The 23005-nt window shown below is 39.9% G+C and overlaps 1 protein-coding gene across 5 annotated transcripts in view; it reads right to left on the reverse strand.

Moving 5' to 3' along the window:
• Gbf1 (golgi brefeldin A resistant guanine nucleotide exchange factor 1) overlaps nucleotides 1-23005 on the reverse strand; it is a 138758-nt gene that overhangs the window by 103537 nt on the left and 12216 nt on the right. For all 5 annotated transcript variants that reach the window (XM_052184686.1, XM_052184680.1, XM_052184685.1 and 2 more), the window contains exon 3: nucleotides 14618-14684. In XM_052184686.1, the coding sequence (XP_052040646.1) occupies nucleotides 14618-14684 (67 nt within the window). The remainder of the gene's footprint in view (nucleotides 1-14617; nucleotides 14685-23005) is intronic.

The following is a 23005-nucleotide window of genomic DNA, read 5'->3' on the forward strand; positions in this document are numbered from 1 at the left end:
TAGATACATAGATAGATACATAGATACATAGATACATAGACAGATAGATAGATACATAGATACATAGATACATACATAGATACATAGATACATAGAAAAATAGATACATAGATAGATAGATAGATACATAGATAGATAGATACATAGATAGATAGATAGATACATACATACATACAATCATACACACATAGGAAGGAAGGAAGGGAGAGAGAGAGAGAGAGACAGAGAGAGACAGAGAGAGAGAGAGAGACTCATATGGCTGCTGTCATTCTGACCTAAAAAAACAAGTATTTGCACTTTTGGTTGAGTCGAGAAAAACTTGCCCCTGGGTGATAATTGCTGGCATAATCCTAGGAAATGATCAGGATCCCACCTAGCCAAGCTTCACTGAGACAAATCTCTTTTCTACATATATTTATGTTTATATATATATGGGTGTTCTGCCTGCATTTATGTCTGTACCATGTGCTTAAAGTGCCTGTGGAGGCCAGAAGAGGGCGTGTGATCCCCTATGACTGAAGTTGTGGTGAGGGAATCAAACCTGGATCCTCTGGAAAAGCAGACAGTGCTCTTTATCACTAGAGCCATCTCCCCAGCCTCAAGACAGATCTTTTTGGAAATGTCAAAACGATGTTTCTTTTGTTTTTCTGAGACAAAGTCTCAAATAGCTAGACTAGCCTCAAAATTATTATATAGCTGGGGGCAGCCTTATCAGATCCACTTCCCACTTTTGGGGTTACACAACTCAATGTAGCATTTTATATTTGGCAATAGATTACTGAAAAGTCACCAAATTTGGTAAAGTGCTTCATTGGCAAATAGCTTTTGTTCTACCTACCAAAGAAAAAGAAGGGAGAATGCCCCATCCTCCTAATTATTCAGTCATTATCTAGAGGTTATCAGTGAGAACAGACAGTATTAATACTGTGGTGTTGTACAGCTCTTAGCCTGTGGTTCATTCATAGAAAAACATCCGCATTTCTAAGACCTTTACCAGTTATGTAACTAAAGGCAGAAGGTGCAACGACAGACTTCACTCAGGAAGCTCCCCTGCTTCTGACTGACACATCACAGTAAGGCACCTTCGTAAGAAGCTCTTTCCTGGAGACCAGTTTCAGTGCACTGTGGTCAGTGTGAATAGATGTTTAGCAGATGTGCTGAGCAATAGATTAACATTGGAGCTTATTTTCATCAGCTCTTCCATTTTCTCTGGTGAAGACTTTTAAATTCTTCATCTACTTTTACTCTGGCTGCTTCTAATGTTGTCTTATCAACAAACAAACAAACAAACAAACAACAAAACATTTTGTAAGGTTCTGTCCAGTGTTTTAAAAGAGCTGTAAAACCTTGGTGGGTTAACCTATGATTCCTCATGCTTCTCAGTAACTAATTTATTTTCTACCAAAAGAACAGCATCACAGCTGGGTATGTTGGTGTACTATGATAATCCCAGCACTTGGAAGACTGATCATGAGTTCAAAACCAGCCTAAACAGCACAGTAAGTCTCCCAAAAGAGCAAACAAAAAATCAGAGGGGCTAAGGTCTTAGCTCAGTTGGCAAAGTACTTGCTTGTCTTGCAAAAAGTCCTGGGTTCAGTCCCCAGCAATACATAAACTAGGCTTTGTGGTTTAGGCCTGTAATGCCAACACTCAGAAACATAAGGTCATCCTCAACCATGAAGTGAGTCTGAGGCTAGTCTTGACTATATTAGACTCTTTCCCCTGCCCAACCAAAAAGAAAAAAGAAAAAAATGAAAAAGAGACTACTCAAAATTCACTCCTATAAATAGCTTATTAGTTCTAAGTAGCAAGTAGTACCCATATAATAAAGAATCCATGTAACATTAGATGATTAATATGATTAATACTATCACTTATAAATGGCAACTATAAATATAAGAACATAAAAGGGTCACGATATTAGAAGTGATATATAGATTCATGTCAAATATATAACCAGAATCTAATTATGAATAAACATTAAAAAATGAAAAATATCAAAAGAGAGAAGGTGAGAGGGAAGAACAAATAGAGTAGATGGACAATAGATATATGAACCTGATCTGTAATTATAGAAAATATCAATGTTGCCAGTGTAGTGGCACACGTATGTAATCCCAACACTTGGGAAACAGAAACAAGAAAATCTCTACTAGTTTGAGGCCAGCCTGCCTACTGTTTAAAGTGTCACCCCTGGGATCCTCTATGGTATAAGAAATACCTATTACTGCTCTGGCTGACTAGGCCCATAAGCAGTGTTCCTCCATAGCTTCTGTTTGGTTCCTGCCCTCACTTCCTTCAATGAGGGACCTGGGAGCTGCATGAGAAGAGAAATCCTTTTCTCCCCAAGGTGCTTTGGTTGCAGCATTTTATCATAACCATAGAAATGTAACAAACACATAAATTGGTACCAGGAGAGGAACATTGCCATGAGAGAACTGAGCATGTTGTTTTGGGGTGATTATGGAGGAGTTTAGAACTTTGGGCTAGAAAAGCCACTGAATGAGTGTTCAGAGCTTGATGAGATGTTGGTGGAACTAAATAAAGTCTGCAGACAATGGAGCCTAGCTTGTGAAATTTTAATAGAAATTTTCACAGGTCCTTAAAGCCTCTATTTGAGAAACTGATATTTTGAATTCAGAATCTGTTGTTCTGGTTATCTGAGGCTGAAGATTAGACTGTGACTAACAAGACACCAAAACAACTAAAGTAAAATCTTTGCTTTGCCAGGACAATTGGTAATGGTCATGTGAGTCTGAAGAATCAGCTGTGATTAAGAAAAGACCAGTATTATTGATGTAAAATCTTCTGGAAAGTATTTCTTCAGGGTCAGTGTACAGCTGGAAGCTGAACTTGGTAATATAATAAGAGTTTTCCAGGTTTTGAGGATATGAAGGGATCATGGAGAATAGCTGAGACTTAATGCTGTGGATGTGCAGGCTCAGCTGAAGTAGAAGTATCAGGGATGAAGTGCTCATGGAGAGAAGCTAAAGCTTGGCAGTCTGTGGCAGGGTCAAAGTCCCTGAACTCAGAAGAAGCTTTTAGTGAAGGCTCAGTATAGTTGCATCATTTTGATGACGTCAGTACCACCGAAGGAATACCAAGGACAGCAGCAATTGTGAAGTAGAACCATCCTTAGCCCAGGAGACAGGCTGTATGTGCTGTGGAGGACAGAGCTAGAGAGTGGACTTAACCAAGATTCTGTGGAGCCCAGAGGATCTTGACTGGGTCCTAGACATCAAGCACTGAGCTTTTCACACTGATGAATTTGGAGTTTTGCTTTGATTTGAATGTAGTTGTATCCTTGTTCTTAAGTCTTGGAATAAGAAAACATGTAACTTACTTTTTATTTTACAGGAGCCCACAGTTGAGAAACTGTGAACGTTTGGAGTCTCTCTGAAAACTGGGGAGTTTTAAGGAGATGTTGGATATTTTATTTATCATCATCATCATCACCATTATTATTGGACATCACCATCTATATAACCCTGACTCTGTAGAGCAGGCTGACTTCAAACTCAGAGATCTGCCTGCCTTTCCCCATCAAATACTTGGATTAAAGGTGTGCTCCACTACCACCAGGCAACTTTGGATATTTTAGAGAGACTGAAATTTTAAAGTGATTTTTTAAAGACTGTGAGACTTTTAAAAGTTGGAATGTTTTATATTGCAATACTAATATAAACATGGCATCTTAGGGACAAGGAAGAACGGAGAAGTTAATAGTGATTTGTCTGTGTGTCAAACTGACAAGTGGTCAATTGTCCTGGTTGTTTTCTGTCAACTGGGAAGAGGAAATCTTAATTGAGAAAATGCCTCCACAGGATTTCCTGGGGGCAAGTCTGTGGGTCATTTTCTTTAGTAATATCAATATGGGAAGGCCCAGCCCACCATGGGCAATGCTACCCCTAGGCACATGGTCCTGAACAAGCCACCAGGAGCAAGCCAATAAGGAACATTCTTTCATGGCCTCTGCTTCAATTCCTGTCTCCAGGTTCCTGCCCTTATTCTTGCAATGACGGAATGTGACCTGAGAGTTGCAAGATGAAATAACCCCTTTCCTCCCTAAGTTGCTTTTGGACACAGTGCTTTATCACAGCAATAGAAACCTTAACTTAGACAAACATTAGTGATAAATTATTGAATCATTAAATTTCTTGAACTTGATCATTTTACTTAGATTATGTGAAATATCTTTGTTCTTAGTAGGAAACATACATTGAAATATCAAGGTGTATATGATTAATTTCTCAAGTAATTTAGAAAAAATAACGTATAGTGAGAAAGAAGACAATAAAATCAACTAGCAAAAGGGCATATAGGAGATCTCAGTATTAATTTTACAACTTTTTTGCAAGTTTGGAATTACTGGTGGGTATTGTGGTACAAGCCTGTTATCCCAACATAGGGAAGGATAAGGCAGAAGGATTGCTATGAGTTTATAGTCAGAGTAAGTTCTAGGCCAGTATTAGGTACTATAAGTCTCAATAAACAACAAAAACAAATAAAAGTTTTAAAACAAGATTCCAAAAACTACATATTACTATCAGTTGGTCTGATTAAAAATGTCTTAAATACATCAATTAGGTAAATAGGGGTGAAATAATCTCTAATGTACAAACAAGCCAACTTCCTCTTTACCTCTGGTTTTTGGAGAAAAATTATACCGATATACACATTTCCCTTACCTTCCTCAGTCCATACACAATCCAGTTTTATGTTATTACTTGAGCCTGTAGTCTACCTAGGACCTTGGTAATATCTCCCATTCCCTACATATATAACAATTCCATCAAAGCAGGCACTATTCATTTTCTTCTTCATAGAATCTAGAAAACAGAATGAGTCTTTAAACCCTGAAAGGAGACTGATTAAGATGCTAAGCTGGCACTCAACTGGGAGGATTAATGAGCCTTATTTGGATTCTGACAACAAAAGTCCATTTTCCCTGCAACTGTTTTCCCTACAATTTCTGTCCAGGTGAGCTGAACCAAGGACCTTTCTTCCTGGGAAGAGGGAACTAGGAACCTCCACCAAAGTCATCAGGGCTACTCATAAAATGTGTTTACCTATAGTGAGTATTAACAATAAACCATGGATGTAGATTTATACCAGAGGAAGGTGGTAGGGGGAAGAGAAAAAACAGGGAGAGAAGGAGGAAGAAGAGAAGAAGGAAAAAGAGGAGGAAGAGGAAGAAGAGGGGGGAGGGGGAAGAGGGGGAAGAGGAAGAAGAGGGGAGGAGGAGGAAGAGGGGAGGAGGAAGAAGGGAGGAGAAAGAAGAGGAGGAAGATGAAGAGGAGAAGGAAGAAGAGGGGGAGGAAGAGGGGAAGTAAGAAGAGAAGGAAGAGAAGGATGAAATAAATAAGTAGCAGGAGGGACATAAGAGTAACTGCACTCTTTTGGATTCTTGCCCAAGAAATAACACTGCAAGTCCAAAACAGTTCTGGGACAAGGGTGAGTCAAACTCTCTGCCAGGCTTCTAAACTTTTTTGAGTATTATCAATACAAGTACAGCTTGATTATAACCCTTTCCTTTCTTCTTTCTTTCTATTTTTTTTAACACGAGTATGTGTGTGTGTGTGTGTGTGTGTGTGTGTGTGTGTGTGTGTGCACGTGAGTTCTGGCGTGCGTGTGTGTGTGTGTGTGTGTGTGTGTGTGTGTGTGTGTATGTGTACATATGGTGCACATGTATGGAGGTTAGAAGTTGATACCAGGTATCTTCTTTGATCTCTTCTTTATTTTCTGGGACAAAGTCTCTCACTGAACCTGAAGCTCACCAACTGGCTACACTGGCTGCCTCTTCCATCCCAAGCATCCTGTTTCCACATCTCTAGAGCTGGGATTCCTGACCCATGCCACTGTGTCCTACCTTTCTACCTGAGTCTTAGGGAGCCAAGCTCAGATCCTCAGACTTGCATGGCAAGCACTTTACCAAATGAGTCTCCTCCTTAGCCCCATAACCCAGGCTCTAAATGAAATAAAATAATATTTACCCTTATTAATAACATGTGATACACCAATAGCTTCTACTTTATCTTCCCACCTCCCCATTAATGTTACCTGCTTTATCAGAAAGCATGAAGTACTCAAAGGAGTCATGTTAAAAGAACAAAGTAACCAGTCTGAAGATGGTCTCATTGATCAAACTTGAAACAATTTAAACATTAGCAATACCTGATTATTTATAAGCTTTGACTATTTATAAGTCAAATAAGAAAAAAACAAATTTGGCATCAACAATGGTCATTATTTATATAAACTTTCTGTTCTGAACACTTATTAAAACCAAGAGTTAAAAGTTTGCCATGCCTTTCTCGGGAAAATTTTTGGTTTATTCTCCAGCTAAAGAGGAAAGCAATTGTTCACAATGAATGCCAAGTAGTAAATGCAAAATGAATGACAGAGTGAGAAAATCATAACTATCTATGACATACTAAATAAATGTAAATTAAAACAATTTTAATAAAATAAAAAGTAATAATTGGAAACGGAGCTGGAAAAAGGAACCACTCGGTAAACAGCACTTGCTGTGAACCCTGACACCCTGCATTGGCTCCTAGAATTCAGGTGAAGGTATAAAAAAAAATTACTCCACATCTATACAAAATAACAATAAAAATAATTAGTTAGTTAGTTAGTTAGTTAATTAAATCAGGGAAGAGCTGTCACATACCTCAGTGTTACATTATAATTCACTATGAGAGGCAATCTGAAAATATTGCTCTAGCTCTTAGTAAGACAGTCAGGACATCACCTCAGTTCCTGTTTGGTTAAATCAATTTGGTGCCAGCTTTTTTTTTAAGATTATTTTTATTTTGTGTGTATGTACATTTTGCCCGCATGCATACATACATATGTGCACCATGTGAGTGCTTAGTGCCAAGGAGCTCCTGGAATTGGAGTTACAGACAGTTGTGAGCGGCCATGTGGGAATTGAGTTCTAGAGTACAGTAGTAGCCAGCACTCTTAATCGCTGAGCCACTTCTCCAGCCTCAGGTGCCAGTTTTATTAAACCTGCTGTTTACTCAAAGAAAATGAACATTCATGTGGAATGATATTTTTTTACAGTTTTGTTTTTCTGCCAACTATTTTACTTATAGACAAAAATAACTAAAGGAAAACACCAATATCAGGGAAATCTTATTTGTTCCTATTCTTAATACTCTTCCTCATCCAAGGCCAATCCTGAAGCCCTCTTGGTCCTTTACCTATCCCATCGTGTCCCCAGTTACCCTTATCATCCATTTCTTAAGATGCTTTCCCGGACATGGGACATGTGGAAGCAACTGCATGGTCGGCTACAGAAAGTCCTTCCTCCTATACTACATCTGGCTCTTCTCACCAAATCAAATGATGATTTATTGTCCTCTGATGTACAGTCTATCAGACTACTTCCAAAATACCCACAGTTCACACTGGGCAAGAACCTGGAGGCAATAATGTGAATTCCACAGCTGACAATTGCTCAGAAAGCGTGAAACAAGGGAATGTCAGTGTGCCCTGTGCACATGTGGCAGCCTTCAGAACTTGACCTACAGTCGCAGCAGTGGCTAACAGAGGCTGATGTTCCAGAAGAGACTTTTCATGAGAAGCTAGCCAGCAGGCGTCCAGGAGCACTTGTCCATCTAAGTCTGAAAGGTCATAAAACAAAGGCTACAGAAAAGGGTAACCCCCGCCTGTTGACTTGTGGGGCAGAAGTGGGACAATAAAGGAATCAGAGCTCCTCACCTTCCACACATTTCTACAGTGGTCTGAGTTAAAGGTTCTAACTTGTATTTTGCTATATATCTAACTCTCTTTTAATGGTTATAAGGAGGGGTAGAAAGGTATTCATTCTTTCCACACACATACCCTATACTATTTCAGAAACTAGGGTGATCAATTACCGTCCTAGGACCATGAGGCAGGTAGAGAGGGGTAGGGTTAAAACAAACCTTTCATTATCTTTCCTGCTTAAAACTACACATTGATTGAATTTCAAACATTTGGCTTTCTTTAAATCCTTTTGGCATTTGCCCAGAGTTTGAGTGGGTGTGGAAGAAAGGGAGTTTACTACCCCCTTGTTAAAAACAAAAGAACAGCTGGCTCTCCCTCCTTTTACACAACTGATTGCTGACACAGCAGGTTGGACATATACCCAGGGAGACACGTCAGTCCTCAAGAGAAACAGTGCTAAAGAACAGAGAAGATGCACCTCAAGAGACTGAAGGCCCAGGGAGTGGTGCAGTCTGGGGGATGGGAGATGGGGGATGGGGCATCCTAGTGGAGATGGTAGGGGAGGTATGAGATGTGGAATAGTCAGAGGGTGGACCAGGATGGGGATAAGATCTGAACTGAAAAAAAAAATCCAAAAGCAAAACAAAACATTGAAAAAAAAGAAGAAAAAGGCAATGAAAGCAACCCTAACGATTCGGACACCTAACACTCTGAGGCTATCCTGCTGCAATGCTACAGACTATGCTAGAAAGTATTCAGGTACCTTTGCCTCTGTTTTTGAGAACTAAGAAATTAATAATGCCCTTGGTATTATTATTATCATTATTATTCCTCTTTATAATTAGATATAGTAAAAAACATGCATTCCTACCAACCAGCCAGAGAGTAAAGGCAGAGCTGTACCCACAAGAAGCACACAACTCTCTCCGTTCCTTTCCCTTTCTCCTTCTGAGACAGGTTCTCACTATGAACCCATCCTTTTCCGCAACTGTACAATCCAGGCTGGCCTCAAACTCATGATCCAGCTGCTTCTGTCTCCCACATTATAACAGGCAGGCATCACCATACCCAGGTATCTATTCTCAAGAGTCTTTATTGTCCCCATCATGTGTGTGCATGTTCCTGTCTACATGAGCTCATGATGACATGAACAGGCCCTTGGAGCCAAAAGTCACTCTTGGGCATCTTCTATTGTTCTCTACCTTATTTTTGAGGCAGGATCTCGTACCCTTTTTTAAGAAGGTCTCATTCTGCTACTCAATCATGATTTGAACTGCTGAGCCTCAGCAATCCTGCCTCTACTTCAAAAACAGCTGGAAATACAATTACTGTGCCAGAGATCAAGCCACATTCTAATACGCTCATCAATCTCATGTTTTGTATCTGTGTGTGTATGTATGTATGTATGTATGTATGCATGTACATACATATGATCTTATGTTTTATTATAAACCAAGAAAGTAAATAAGTGGTATAGGAAATACATACATTTGTATATGCCAACTTTGCCCCTTCCAATATTCAGTCATTTATATAAATTTGCTGACAAAATTGGTTCTTTTAATTTCCTCTAAAAAGAAACAAAATAGTTTTCTGTTATACCTTGGAAACTGCAAAAGTTCAATTCTTGCCAGGCATAGTGATATCCACTTTTAATCTCAGAACTCAAAAGGCAGAGGCAGAAAGACATCTGCATTCCAGGGTAGCCTGATCTACATAGTGAGTTCCACCAGCCAAGGCTACATAGTGAGACCCTGCCTCAAAACAAAACAAAACAAAAAGTTTTATTTCAGTTCCAAGTGAAGGAAAGTCAATGGCTCACTTATGGCTCTTCATATGCTGCCTCATGGTCTGCTGTTCTGCTATTCCTAAACTACAGACACCTATAGAAAAAAAATGAATATATACATTCAATCAATACAGGAGGTAAATCTAGTGATTGACTATAATGCATTCAGTCTTTTTCCTGACAATCACTCTGAGGGTGATCAGGCATCCTTGGGTAGCTGTATCTCCACTTAGGCAGCTATTTCTAAGAGGCCTGGGCCAGACAGGTGTTAAGTCATGGTTCCTCCCAGATTGGCTTCCAGACTCTGTTTAAATGTTCTCTGAAACCTCTGGAGGGTAGATGCACTCAAACCTCCTAGCTCAGATTCTGAATTCAAAAAGCTTGAGACAGACTGTACCCTACAGGTGTGTTTGTCCAAGATAAACTATATTTAAATAGACTCCTAACACATTCACTTTCTCCAGGCACCTGCTTCTCCCTCTTAAACTCAAGTATGTCAGAGTATCTGCTGTCCCAGTTAGCTCAGAAAAGAAATATCCTATCCCTAAGATGTATTCTATGCAATCCACTGATGCCTTTAGAAACATCTAAATTTTGGCTATAACAGCTTTACATGAGAAAACCAACTTGAAAAATACACAACTTTTTATTCATTCTTCTTGACTTGTTACTCAAATGAACAACAACAACAAAGGCAGCAAGCTACTAGAGATGGCAAAATCATAGCACACTGGGTCAATAACCCTGTCCTAAATAAGACCAAGTCAAAGAAAGGGAGAGAAGGAGGGAAGATGGCCGCCAACTGTCCTCATTCACTGCCATCCTCTCCACACATCGTAAGCATTATTATACGGAATAGATCAGAGATCACAAGTTGTTTCAGAGTGGTCTGACAGTTATCGGTCTTGTAACACCAGTGGCTACAAAAACACATTTGGTTTACCATATACAACACCTTGATTCTCAGTCTCTCTCAGTTATTTTATATACATACATACATACATACATACATACATACATAATATATATGAAGTCTTCCTCCAGTCTGGCCCTGAAGGCTTTAATGCCATTAAGAGGTAGTCCCAGATGGGCATGGTAGCAAATACCTATATCCCATCTCTTGGGAGGTGGAGGAAGAGGATTCTGATTTTGAAGCCAGCCTGAACTATAAAGTAAAACTTTGTCAAAATAAATTAATAAACAAATTTTTTAAAAAGGTTGGGATGCAGCTCAGTGATAAAGTACTTTCATAACATGTACAAGGCCATGGGTGTAATCCCTAGCACAAAAAAAGTCCTCTAAGAAACTTTTGTTATGATAGTTTTAAAATATTGCTTTCTGATGAAAATCCAAGATTTTTCTAGCAAAGAATCCCTTTGTAGGTGTAAATTTACAAATTTGTGAACACAAACATATGGGGGTGGTGCTTGAAGACCAAGAAAAAGGACAGCCAAATCCACAAATCATAACTGAATAAAACTCGTTCCATAAAAGTATACTAAATGGAGGAATTAAGACTTGCAAAGACTATCTAGTCTGGCAAAAAATTACCCAAAGATCACAAATGATGTCAGCCAGAATCATTCCTCTCACCTGTCATCTCTTTTCAGACCTAAAACCAAGAGCAGTATGGGAAGCCCTGACACCTGACCTTTCTATGATGGCCATTCCATGCCTCAGATCTACCACAGGGTCCAGCTTGAACAGACCTCTAGTATTTTGCCAGAGCCCACTAAGATTACTAGAATGGTAAAAGGAACCGAACCCCTGGAATGTGAAGCTATGGCAGGGTTCGGGCAGATATAAAGGTCAGTTAGGGGCAAAGGGGCCACTGTGGGAGTGGGAGTGGCCCTTTTGCCCCTAAGCCCAGGATACCCCAGCCCTGCAGGCAGCACAGAGTTAACTACCCACCCGTTCTAAGAAGCACAAAGGTACATCACTGCAACATGTCTAACATTTACATTGCCTCTCTCTGCTCATTAAACAGGTTTTGGTTAAATAATGAACAAACTGTATTACAGACTCCGATGAGAATTCCAAAATTATAAATCAACTGGGAAAGCCCAAAGGAGCAGACAGACAGGGAGGGGGGGAGAAGGATAATATTGACTAATATAAAGGGCGCAGCTTGACAGTGGATATTCCTGCCACACCTGATCAAACATACACTGTGGGGGGAGGGGAAAGAGAGCAAGAGAGGGGAGATGGGACAAGACAGTCTGAAATTTGCATCCGGAAAAGATTAAAAGGGATTCTTTGGGGATAGAGAAAATACATAATATATATTACTATAAATGCAAAACTGTACTAAAAGCTAACTCAAATGTCAAAGATTACAGCTTGAATAAATTTAAATATAAAAGCCATGTGCTTCCTTGAGTTAATGAGAGAGACATAAAAGGACAAACTGGGCCAAGAGGCTGCACAGGGCCTTCTGCTGCCTTCGCTGGGCAATGGGGCCAAAGCTCGGCCATGACTGCACTCAAAGGCTTCCCTCCAGCATTCTGAGCCCTAAGAAATGTGAATTCATCATTTTGTACCTTACGTTTGATTTGTTTTAAATGGAGTATAAAGCTAGGTAGTGCGCACATAGTTCCAGCTACTGAGGACGTTAACCAAAGCATCCCTTGAGTCCAGAAATTCAAGGCAAGCCTGGGAAGCACAGCCAAAACCTGATTACACTAAAGAAAAACAAATTTTGAGCTCTAATTCACATAGTATAAAATTTATCCTTGTAAAGTATACAATTCAGTATACAATTTCAGAGTTATAGAACCATAAAACACTTTCTTTGCCCCCAAAGAAACTGCTCACAGCCCTAGAAAACACACATCTGTTTGAATTCCTTCAGAAGAACCTCCTGAAACCACCCCAAGAGCAGCTAATGACCGAGGGAGAACAATCAGGTCCCTCTCACTGACATTTTTTGGGGTCAAAGTAACAATATAAAAATTCTGTACTTTTAATTATAGGGCATGCAGTCATCACAGTTTGTGTGAATTCTGACTACAGATATTTTCTAAAGATACATATATTTGAGACTAAGAGGTATGGACTTAACCAACCTCACTGGAGGCATGGTTCTTATTTCCTAGTACAGGAAATGTACAAGAGTCATATATATGCAAAAGTTTCTCTGCTTACAAAAAAAAAAAAAAAAAAAAAAAAAAAAGGAAAGTTTTGAACCAGAACTGGTAATGTCACATGCCTGTAATGTCATCACTCAAGAATGACGTGTTCCTGAGCTGCTTGTTGACATGAGTATTGGGAATAGAACTTGTGTTAACCTCTGCCTATATTTGATGTTTCTAGATCATCCTTTTTGGTTTGTTTGTTTGCTTGCCTCTAGGGATAGAGCCCAGGGCCTTGTGAATGTGAGGCAAGTGCACCACCATTGAGCTGTATCTCTGATCCATTTGAATTTTAGTGTTTTGAGACGAGGGTCTCTGCTGGCCTTGAACTCCTCATTCTATAGCCTAGACAGGTCTTAAATTTTCAGTCCTCCTGCCCCAGCCCTGTACCACCATGCCTGGATTGTTTATTTGCTTGCTTGAGACAGGCCCTCATTTTGTAACCCAGACTCTCCTGAAACTCAGTGTGTACACAAAGTTCCTTGTACTGTGGATGTGAGGTAATAGAGGAAGAAGTCTCAGCCCCTGTGTATGCTTCTTACTGTGCACTATGTGGGCCAGGCTTGCCTCGAATTCATGGCATTCCTGCCTCAGCCTCCTGAGTACTCGGATTACAGGTGTAAGCCACCAGACCTGGCTTATAAATTTAAAGCCTTTTCAAAGTAAAAGTTGTTCCTTTATAATTAACGTTGATGCACATTAGGGAAAACAACTAAGAAATGTTCTCCACACTTTCTCCTGTGTTTCTCATAAAATGATGACATTTTTTTCATTTGTTTGTTTAATTTCTTGAAGTCTAAATACTATTTAATTATGGTCTGAGATATACCACCAGCTGATGGGATTCCAGGTCTATATTACAAGAGCCTTTTAGAATCAAAACAGGAACATTCTCTTTTAGTCTGTACTGCCAAAACAAAAACAAAAAAACACAAAAGTAAAATAAATAACAACAACAAATTCACAGGTATTGATTTTTTTTCCTTTCATTACCCTCTTCTCCCACACACACAATAAAAGGAACTTTATATATATATAATCTTCTCTATAGAAATATATATATATATATATATATAGTCTCCTCTAATTAAGTGTACCAAAGTAATGTAAAACATGAGAAAGAGCACTAAACCAGGTATCAGCAGTCTAAAACTTACTCCACCCACCTCTGAAAATGAATTAGCTAAATTATTTTACGTGTATTGTTTGTTTGGCTGGCTGGCTGGCTGGCTGTCTCACTTGAGATAGGTCTCTTACAGCTTAGGCTGGCATAAGACGGGTATGGAGCTAAAGGCTGATCTTGAATTTCCACACCTCTTACTCCTCCTCTCATGGCCTGCAATCACAGGTCCACCCTGGGTACGGGCATCCACCATATCCAGTTTTACAGGGCATCAGGACTGAATCTAGAGCTTATTGTGAGAGATGCACACTCTACAAAGTGAGCTACGCCACTAGTCCTTCAGCTACGCCACTTTGCTTTCTTTCATAAAAAGGGACAACATGAGGCATGCCTTCTTCACACACCTGGAGAAAACTTAGCAAGGATAATAGATACAGAAGTGGCTTTGAAAACTCTAAATGTGAATATTGCATAAAGTTGATTTGATTAGGAAAATAAAAATCAAAGGACCTGAGAACACAGGAAGACTAAAAGATTGGCAAGCTTTAACCATGAGCCAAATCTGACTCACATACTTTTAAAAAAAGAAAATATGTCCTCCTCCTATACGTCTTACCTATGACTGGTGAGCTCCACAGGCAGAGGCGAGCTGCAGAGCTGCTCACAGCCCACAGACCCTGGAGTGTTTCCTATATGGTCTTTTCTTTGTTCCATTTATTTGTCCCATACGATATGTTATAAGAAAATTTTGTCTATCCCTGCAGCAAATCAAATACATGTATTTCTTACTAAGCCAAGTCATTCTGTCTACATGTGGGACCATATCCATTGCACTGTCTTCCTATATAGGAACCTTACCTGTCACACTGTTTAAGACCTCCTTCAAGTGACTGAAACTGTGAAGAAGGGGATCCCGTTCTTCATCCTAGAGAATCATAGGTCAAAAAATTAAAAAAAAAAAAATGATTAGTCCAAGATAGAAAAGAGAAAACAAAAGATCAAATCTCTTTCTGCAAATCTAACCAGAAAATGTAGTAAGTTTTCCTCCTGAGGAAAGACACTTAGCCATGGCTCCTTCCTCTCTTATTTCAGAGGCACTGGGTTCCTCAGTGCTAGCCCACAACCCGGTTCTCTTATTCTCTTGAACATTTCTTAGTTTATTTACTTTGTGTGCATGTAGGGCAGAGGTGACATGCCATGGTCCACATGTGGTGTCAGAGGACAGCTTGTGGAGTCAGGTCTCTTCCACCACGTGGTCCTAGGGATCAAACCTCAAGTTTGGTGGCAGGTGCCTACCCACTGAGTCATCTCACCAGCCCCAACCCAGCTTCTCCTGTGCATCACATCCCATACAGGAGACCTAATTAAATGTCTGGAAACTTTTAGCAACAGCAAAATGTTTCTGAATACAAAATGTCCAAATTTTAGTTCCGATTCCCTGAGTGATGAACCCAGGGTGTCTCAGCTGTGGCCCCCTCACTGCCTTTCCCCACCTCACTACTGACAGCCACTGTCTAATCAACACACACTTTGCATTGCACATGCTTGCATTGCACACACCACACATTGCATTGTAATGAGCATGCTTAACACACACACCACCTCAGATTTCAAACCGGTATGTTTGATGAGCTGCAGTACTTTCACTGTGCATATAAAATTTTCTGTTCTTCTGGAAGCATAATGTAAGTTTAGTTATGGGAAAAAGACTTTAAAAATATTTTCTACTATCACTCCTCAGCATATAGGTATCAAATTAGTATGTCTTTGTATTATATTTTTAGAATGTTTGGTTTTAAAATTCCTGCTTGTATTACTAACAAGCTTCATGTCAAAGAATGACTTAAAAAAAAAAATCATGATCCAGGTGTGTCGCACACGCCTTTAGTCCCAGCCCTCCAGAGGCAGAGGCAGTTGGATCTCTATGAGTTCGAGGCCAGCCCGGTCTACAAAGTAAGGGCAGTCAGCCAGGACAGTTTTGAAAAAGCCAGAAAAAAGAAAAGCAAAATGATGAAATGAATCTTGGCTTAAGATTACAAAAGGGGCCGGGCGGTGGTAGCGCACGCCTGTAATCCCAGCACTCTGGGAGGCAGAGGCAGACGGATTTCTGAGTTTGAGGCCAGCCTGGTCTACAGAGTGAGTTCCAGGACAGCCAGGGCTATACAGAGAAACCCTGTCTCGAAAAAACCAAATCCAAAAAAAAAAAAAAAGATTACAAAAGGATTTCCAACAATTTCTGAAACTCTTAATACACTTCTGCCTTTGTGTACTACATATCTATGCAAAACAGCACTGTCAGCATTAAAGATTACAGATAAAATCAAAATAACCACCAACTCTGAAGAACAGTGACAACATTCTACATCTTGCTGTACCAAAACTCAGCCATGGTTTAATTCTTTACGTAAGACTATGTAAGTACGCCAGGCAGTGGTCTTGCACGCCTGTAATCCCAGCACTTGGGAAGCAGAGGCAGGCGGATTTCTGAGTTTGAGGCCAGCCTGGTCTACAGAGTGAGTTCCAGGACAGCCAGGGCTACCCAGAGAAACCCTGTCTCAGAAAAAAAAAAAAAAGTAAGGACATATACCTCATTAGTATGCAAATAGGCTTTAATCTTTAATAAACAATAGGACTATATGTATATCAAAGAATATTTTTAAAACTTTTGTTGTGTTCATGTATTTATGCATATAGGCACTCATGCCTTGATGTAGGTGTGAAAGTCAGAGCCTGGCCTGGCCTGCAAGACTTGCTTCTCTCCTTCCAGCATGTTCTAGGGATCAAAGCTGGGTCATCAGGCATGGTGGCAAGCAGCTCTATACTCTAAGCCATCTCAGAATTACTTTTAAATAAATTTCTTTATGATGTATTATCAGTATATGTTTTATTTGTATGCCTATTTTACATACCTAGATGCCCCAGGTGTTTTAAATTTTCTCACACAAAAAGGGACTGACATTAAAAAAAAAAAAGGGCCAATATTATTTATCTAAGTGTTTGTGTATACAAACCCACATGTCTGTACTTTTATTCCATATATACACATAATATATATATATATAAATACATATATATATATATATATTAGAACTTTCTAACTTGTTCCATGTCAATTCAAAAATATTAATTAGGGGGCTGGAGAGATGGGTTAGCAGGTAAGATGCTAGTTAGAAAGCACTAAGCTTGTTTTTATAATTGTGCCAATTTTCTTTTATTTTTAATATTTTTATTTTCTATATTCTTTGTTTACATTCCAAATGATTTCCCCTTTCCTGGATCCCCCTCCCCATATGTCCCATAAACCTTCTTCTCTCCATCCATTCTCCAATCACCTCCCTCCTTTTTCTCTGTCCTTATATTTCCCTCCAATGCTAGATCAATCCTTTCCAGGATCAGGACCCTCTCCATACTTCTTCATGGGAGTCATTTGTTATGCAATTTGTGCCTTGGGTATTCAGGGCTTCTGGGCTAATTAATATCCACTTATCAGAGATTGCATTCCATGTGTATTCTTTTGTGACTGGGTTACCTCACTTAGGATGATATTTTCCAGATCAAACCATTTGCCTAAAAATTTTGTGAATTCATTGTTTCTAATTGCTGAGTAGTATTCCATTGTGTAAATATACCACATTTTCTGTATCCATTCCTCCTCTGAGGGACATCTGGGTTCTTTCCAGCTTCTGGCTATTATAAATAAGGCTGCTATGAACATAATGGAGCATGTGTCTTTATTGCATGCCAGGGAATCCTTTGGGTATATGCCCAGGAGAGGTATAGCAGGGTCCTCCGGAAGTGTCATGTCCAGTTTTCTGAGGAACCGCCAGACTGATTTCCAAAGTGGTTGTACCATCTTACAGCCCCACCAGGAGTGGAGGAGTGTTCCTCTTTCTCCACATCCTCGACAACACCTGCTGTCTCCTGAGTTTTTGAGCTTAGCCATTCTGACTGGTGTAAGGTGAAATCTCAGGTGATTTGCATTTCCCTAATGACTAATGATGTTGAGCACTTCTTAAGGTGCCTCTGGCCATCCGAATTTCTTCAGGTGAAAATTCTTTGTTTAGATCTGTACCCCATTTTTAATAGGGTTATTTGGTTCCCTGGGGTCTAACTTCTTGAGTTCTTTGTATATATTGGATATTAGCCCTCAATCAGATGTAGGGTTGGTGAATATCCTTTCCCAATTTGATGGTTGCCATTTTGTCCTTTTAACAGTGTCCTTTGCCTTACAGAAACTTTGTAATTTTATGAGGTCCCAATTGTCAATTCTTGATCTTAGAGCATAAGCTATTGGTGATCTGTTCAGGAACTTTTCCCCTGTGCCCATGTCCTCAAGTCTTCCCCAGTTTCTTTTCTATTAGTTTCAGTGTGTCTGGTTTTACATGGAGGTCCTTGATCCACTTGGAGTGAAGTTTAGTACATGGAGATAAGAATGGATCAATTCGCATTCTTCTGCAGGCTGACCTCCAATTGAACCAGCACCAATTGTTGAAAAGGCTATCTTTTTGCCACTGGATGTTTTCGGCTCCTTTGTCAAAGATCAAGTGACCATAGGTGTGTGGATTCATTTCTGGATCTTCAATTCTATTCCATTGGTCCACTTGTCTGTCACTGTGCCAATACCATGCAGTTTTTAACACTATTGCTCTGTAGTATTGCTTGAAGTCAGGGATACTGATTCCCCCAGAATTTCTTTTGTTGTTGAGAATAGTTTTAGCTATCCTGGGTTTTTTGTTATTCCAGATGAATTTGAGAATGCTTTTTCTAACTCTGTGAAGAACTGAGTTGGGATTTTGATGGGGATTGCGTTGAATCTGTAGATCTCTTTTGGCAAGATGGCCATTTTAACTATATTAATCCTGTCAATCCACGAGCATGGCAGATTTTTCCATTTTCTGAGGTCTTCTTCGATTTCCTTCTTCAGAGACCTTGTTGTATAGATCTTTCACTTGTTTGGTTAGAGTCACACCAAAAATTTTTTTACACCAATTCCACAATATATATATATATATATATATATATATATATATATATATTCATACATACACACACACACAATACATTAAATATACATACATACACAACAACAACAATCTAACTTTATAACTGTATGTGAGGGTGTACACTAAAGAAACTGCCGACATAACTATTCCTTGAGGAGGAGGGTTTATATTTGGATAAGAGAAAGTGATATCCATTGACATCTGGAAGATTCCAGAGCCAGAGAGAAGAGAAACATACTGGGCATGGCAGGGCTAGGGTAGCTGGAGAATGGGAGAGAATCGTGGAGAGAGCAAAACAGACACAAGAGAGAGCCAGGGGGCCTAGGATGGAATAGCAGGGTGGACAAGCCACGCAGAGTATAGGGAGAAAATAATAGTTGCAGAAAGGAGCTCCTTTGGGGGGAAAAAACTAAACAAACCAGATAAAACATTTTACAAGTTCCTTAAGAAGGCAGGCTTTTATCTAACAGCCAGAAACCTTTCTCTAAGCCAGCCTGAGCTCATTTATGGACATATGAACTTCCTGAGACCTAATAATAACTAAGTTTCTTATCCATCTGATTGGTAAGATATGGCTTGCTCCATATGTGGAAGCTCGTAGACTCCACTGCATAGAATTATCATCACTCAGCTATACTTTATGTATTATCAAAAACTGACCTAATTTAATGAATTTGATTACTAATTATAGCCCTAGGAAAGTAAAGTCTTTCTGATGTTTCTAGGAATTCTAAAGTAGTCCCAAATATCAACTTAATTTATAAAGGAGACAAGAGAAATAGCCCAGCAGCTGAGCTTAATGCCCAGTCCCCACATCCAGCGGCTTATAACCAGCAGTCGCTCCAGCTCTAGAGGAGCCGACCCCGTCTTCTGGCCTCCTCAGGTACTTCAAACACTGTATGCACGTGGGCATGCATGTGTGCAGGCATGGGCACACACATATACATAAACATATACATAAATAAAAAATACATTTATACTAGGGTGGTGGCCGTAGTACACTCTTTTATTTCCAGCATTTGGAAAGCAGAGGAAGGCAGATCTCTGAGTTCAAGGCCAGCCTGGTCTACTGAGTGAGTTCCAGGACAATCAAAGATACACAGAGAAACCATGTCTCGAAAAAAAAACAAAACAAAAAATTATAAAAATGAGGTGGGACTGAAGAGATGGCTCAGCAGTCAAGAGCACTGGCTACTCTTCCAGAGGACTCTGGCTCAATTCTCTTCTGTGACAGCTCACAATTGTTTGTTACGTTAGTTTCAGGGGACCTGGCATTTTCATACAGAAATACATGCAGGCAAGACACCAATGCACATAAAATAAAGATAAATAAACATTTTTATAATTTTCAAATAAAGCTTTTGAGAGCTTTCCCTAGCTAACTATCAGTGGTGATTTGACTGAGAATGTCTGTCAAAAGCTCAGATATTTAAACCCTGAGCCCCCAGTTAGCGGCACTGTTTGGTAAGATAGTGTTGCAGAAAGCTAGTCATTAGGGGTGGGTTCTGATAATTCACTTCCCACTTCAGTTTATTCTCTGCTTCATGCTTATAGCTAAAAATCTCTCTCTTAACTTCCTGCTCTGGTCATCTACTGCCACTCCCCAACTCCACCCACCATATGGACTCTTTCCTAGGAACTGTAGGACAAAGTAGACTCCTTCCTGAGTCTCTTTTGTTTTACTTCACACTGTGTGTGACAGCATATCTTGCTTGCATGTATGTATGTGCACCGCTTGTGCCCTCGGTACCCTCAAGTCAGAAAAGGAATGGGGAGGTGGGGGAGCTGGAGAGATGGCTCAGCCATCCACAGGGCAGTTCAAAACCATCTCTAACTCCAGTTCCAAGAGATGTGTTTTCTTCTCATGATAGAAGGTAATCTTTCTGATGTTTCTGGGTATGCTTAAGTCCCAAATGTCAATTTAATCTACAAAAGTTCAGGCATATATGTGGCACAAAGACATATAAGCAGACAAAATATCTATTTACATAAAATAATAGTTTTTTTAAGTTTTAAAAGAAAAGAGTATTAGATTCCTGAAATTGGAGTTACAGACAGTTGTAAACCTCAATATGGGTGCTGGGAATCTTAGCCAGGACCTCTGGAAGAGCAGTCAGTGCTCTTAACTCCTGAGCCATCTCTCCAAGCCTAGACATGGAGTTTTGGCTTTTTTTGCTTTTCTGTTTTAGATTTCTATTGTATGTGTGGGTATTTTGCCTGCATGTATATCTGTGCACACATGTACCTAGTGCCCATGAGACCAAAAGAGGGCATTAGTTTCCCTGGAACTGGTATGGGTGCTAGGAATCAATCTGGGGCCTCTGAAAAAGCAACAAGTATTCTTAACCAGTGAGTCATCTCTACATCTCTGGTTAGTGTTCTATCACAGCAACAGAAAGGTAGCTAATGCACTAGCCCACTTCCATTATCAAGAGTGCTAGGCATGGTACACACCTCTAGTCTCAATATTTGAGAGGCTGAAGCAGGTGGATTTCTGTGAATTTGAGGCCAACCTGGTCGACAAAGCAAGTTCCAGGATATCCAGGGCTATACAGAGAAACCTGTCTCCAAAAATGAGTTGTTTCCCTTTCTTAATAAAGTGTCTCTATTTTTACTTCATGTATATATACATTATATACATGCATGTGTGTGTATAGAATGTGGTCATCTTTTGGATTAAGCCTGTAAATCTGATACTAGCTAGGAAAAAAAGGGAAAACAGAAGCGTTCTTGCATACAAAGAATACTTCTGAATTCCTATTACTTCTATTATTACTGGAAAATTATTGTTTTAATGGGGGATTTTTTCACCTTTATTTGTGTGTACATACATGTAAAGGCACACTCATAGTAGTCAGATGACAACCTGTGCTAGTCAGTTCTTTTCTTCCACCATGTGGGTTCCAAACATTTGAACCCAGGGGGTCAGATGTGGTGGTTTGAATGAAAATGCCTAGTTTCCCCCTTCTGCTGCCTAAAGATCAGAATGTAGCTCTCAGTCACTGTTCTAGAACCGTGTATGCCACCATGGTACCACCATGATAACAGACTAACTGTACACCGGCAATTAAATGCTTCCTTCATAAGAGTTGCTTTGGTCATGAAGCCTCTTCACAACAACAGATCAGAGATTCATACATTAGGCTTTAGCCACTCACCCACCCTGCCAGCCCTAGGTTATTGTTAGCCTACAAACATTTTTTAATAGATATTTGCTTTATTTAAATTTCAAATGTTATCCCCTTTCCTTGTTTCCCCTCCAAAAACCCCTTATCCCATCCCCTCTCCCCTGCTACCAACCCACCCACTCCCACTTTCCTGACCTGGCATTCCCCTACACTGGAGCATCGAGCCTTCACAGGACCAATGGCCTCTCTTCTCACTGACGTCTGAAAAGACCATCCTCTGCTACATATGCAACTGGAGCCATGGGTTCCCTCCATATGTACTCTTTGGCTGGTGGTTTAGTCCCTGAGAGCTCTAGCGGTACTGGTTGGTTCATATTGTTGTTCCTCCTATGGGGCTGCAAACTCCTTCAGCTCTTTCGGTCCTTCCTCTAGATCCTCCATTGTGAAACCTGTGCTCAAGATAGCCTACAAAATAATGGATTTCAACTTGAGGGTGGTGGTGGTGCATATCTGTAATCCTAACACTTGGGAAATGGAGGCAAGACAGCCAGCCTCACCTACAAATTAATGCCCCACTGCCCTCTCCCATCCTCCTAGCCATTCTGGCTAGTCCTCTACTCCCCTCAAGATTGCCTCCTTTTTCCTTTGGGCTTGGTTTGTTTATTATATATAATATATATACTTCACATGAACATGTCAACATCAGAGGAGAACTTTGTAGAATTGTTTCTCTGTCCATTTTTATGTAGGTTTCAGGGATCAAACTCAGGTTATCAGGATTTCATCCACTAAGTCATCCACTTACTAGCTACTATTTTTATGGTTGTTATTTTTAATTCTTCTTTTTCATCTGGATATGTGTGTGGACATCTGAATATGTGTGTGGTATGCATGTGTATATATACATGCTCACAGACATGTGGAGGCCTGAAGTTAACACTGGGCATCTACCTCCATCACTCTGCCACCTTAGCCTCAGAAGCTGAGCTCTCAGACAACCCCAGAGCTCACTGATATGGCTAGTTTACCCACTTGCTCTGGCCTCGAATTACAAGTTTTACCCACTCAGTCACTTCACCAGCTCTGGATAACCACTAATCCTTTATGTATGTTCT

This window comes from Apodemus sylvaticus, chromosome 1 (assembly GCF_947179515.1).
Source record: "Apodemus sylvaticus chromosome 1, mApoSyl1.1, whole genome shotgun sequence".
Classification (NCBI taxonomy): domain Eukaryota; kingdom Metazoa; phylum Chordata; class Mammalia; order Rodentia; family Muridae; genus Apodemus; species Apodemus sylvaticus.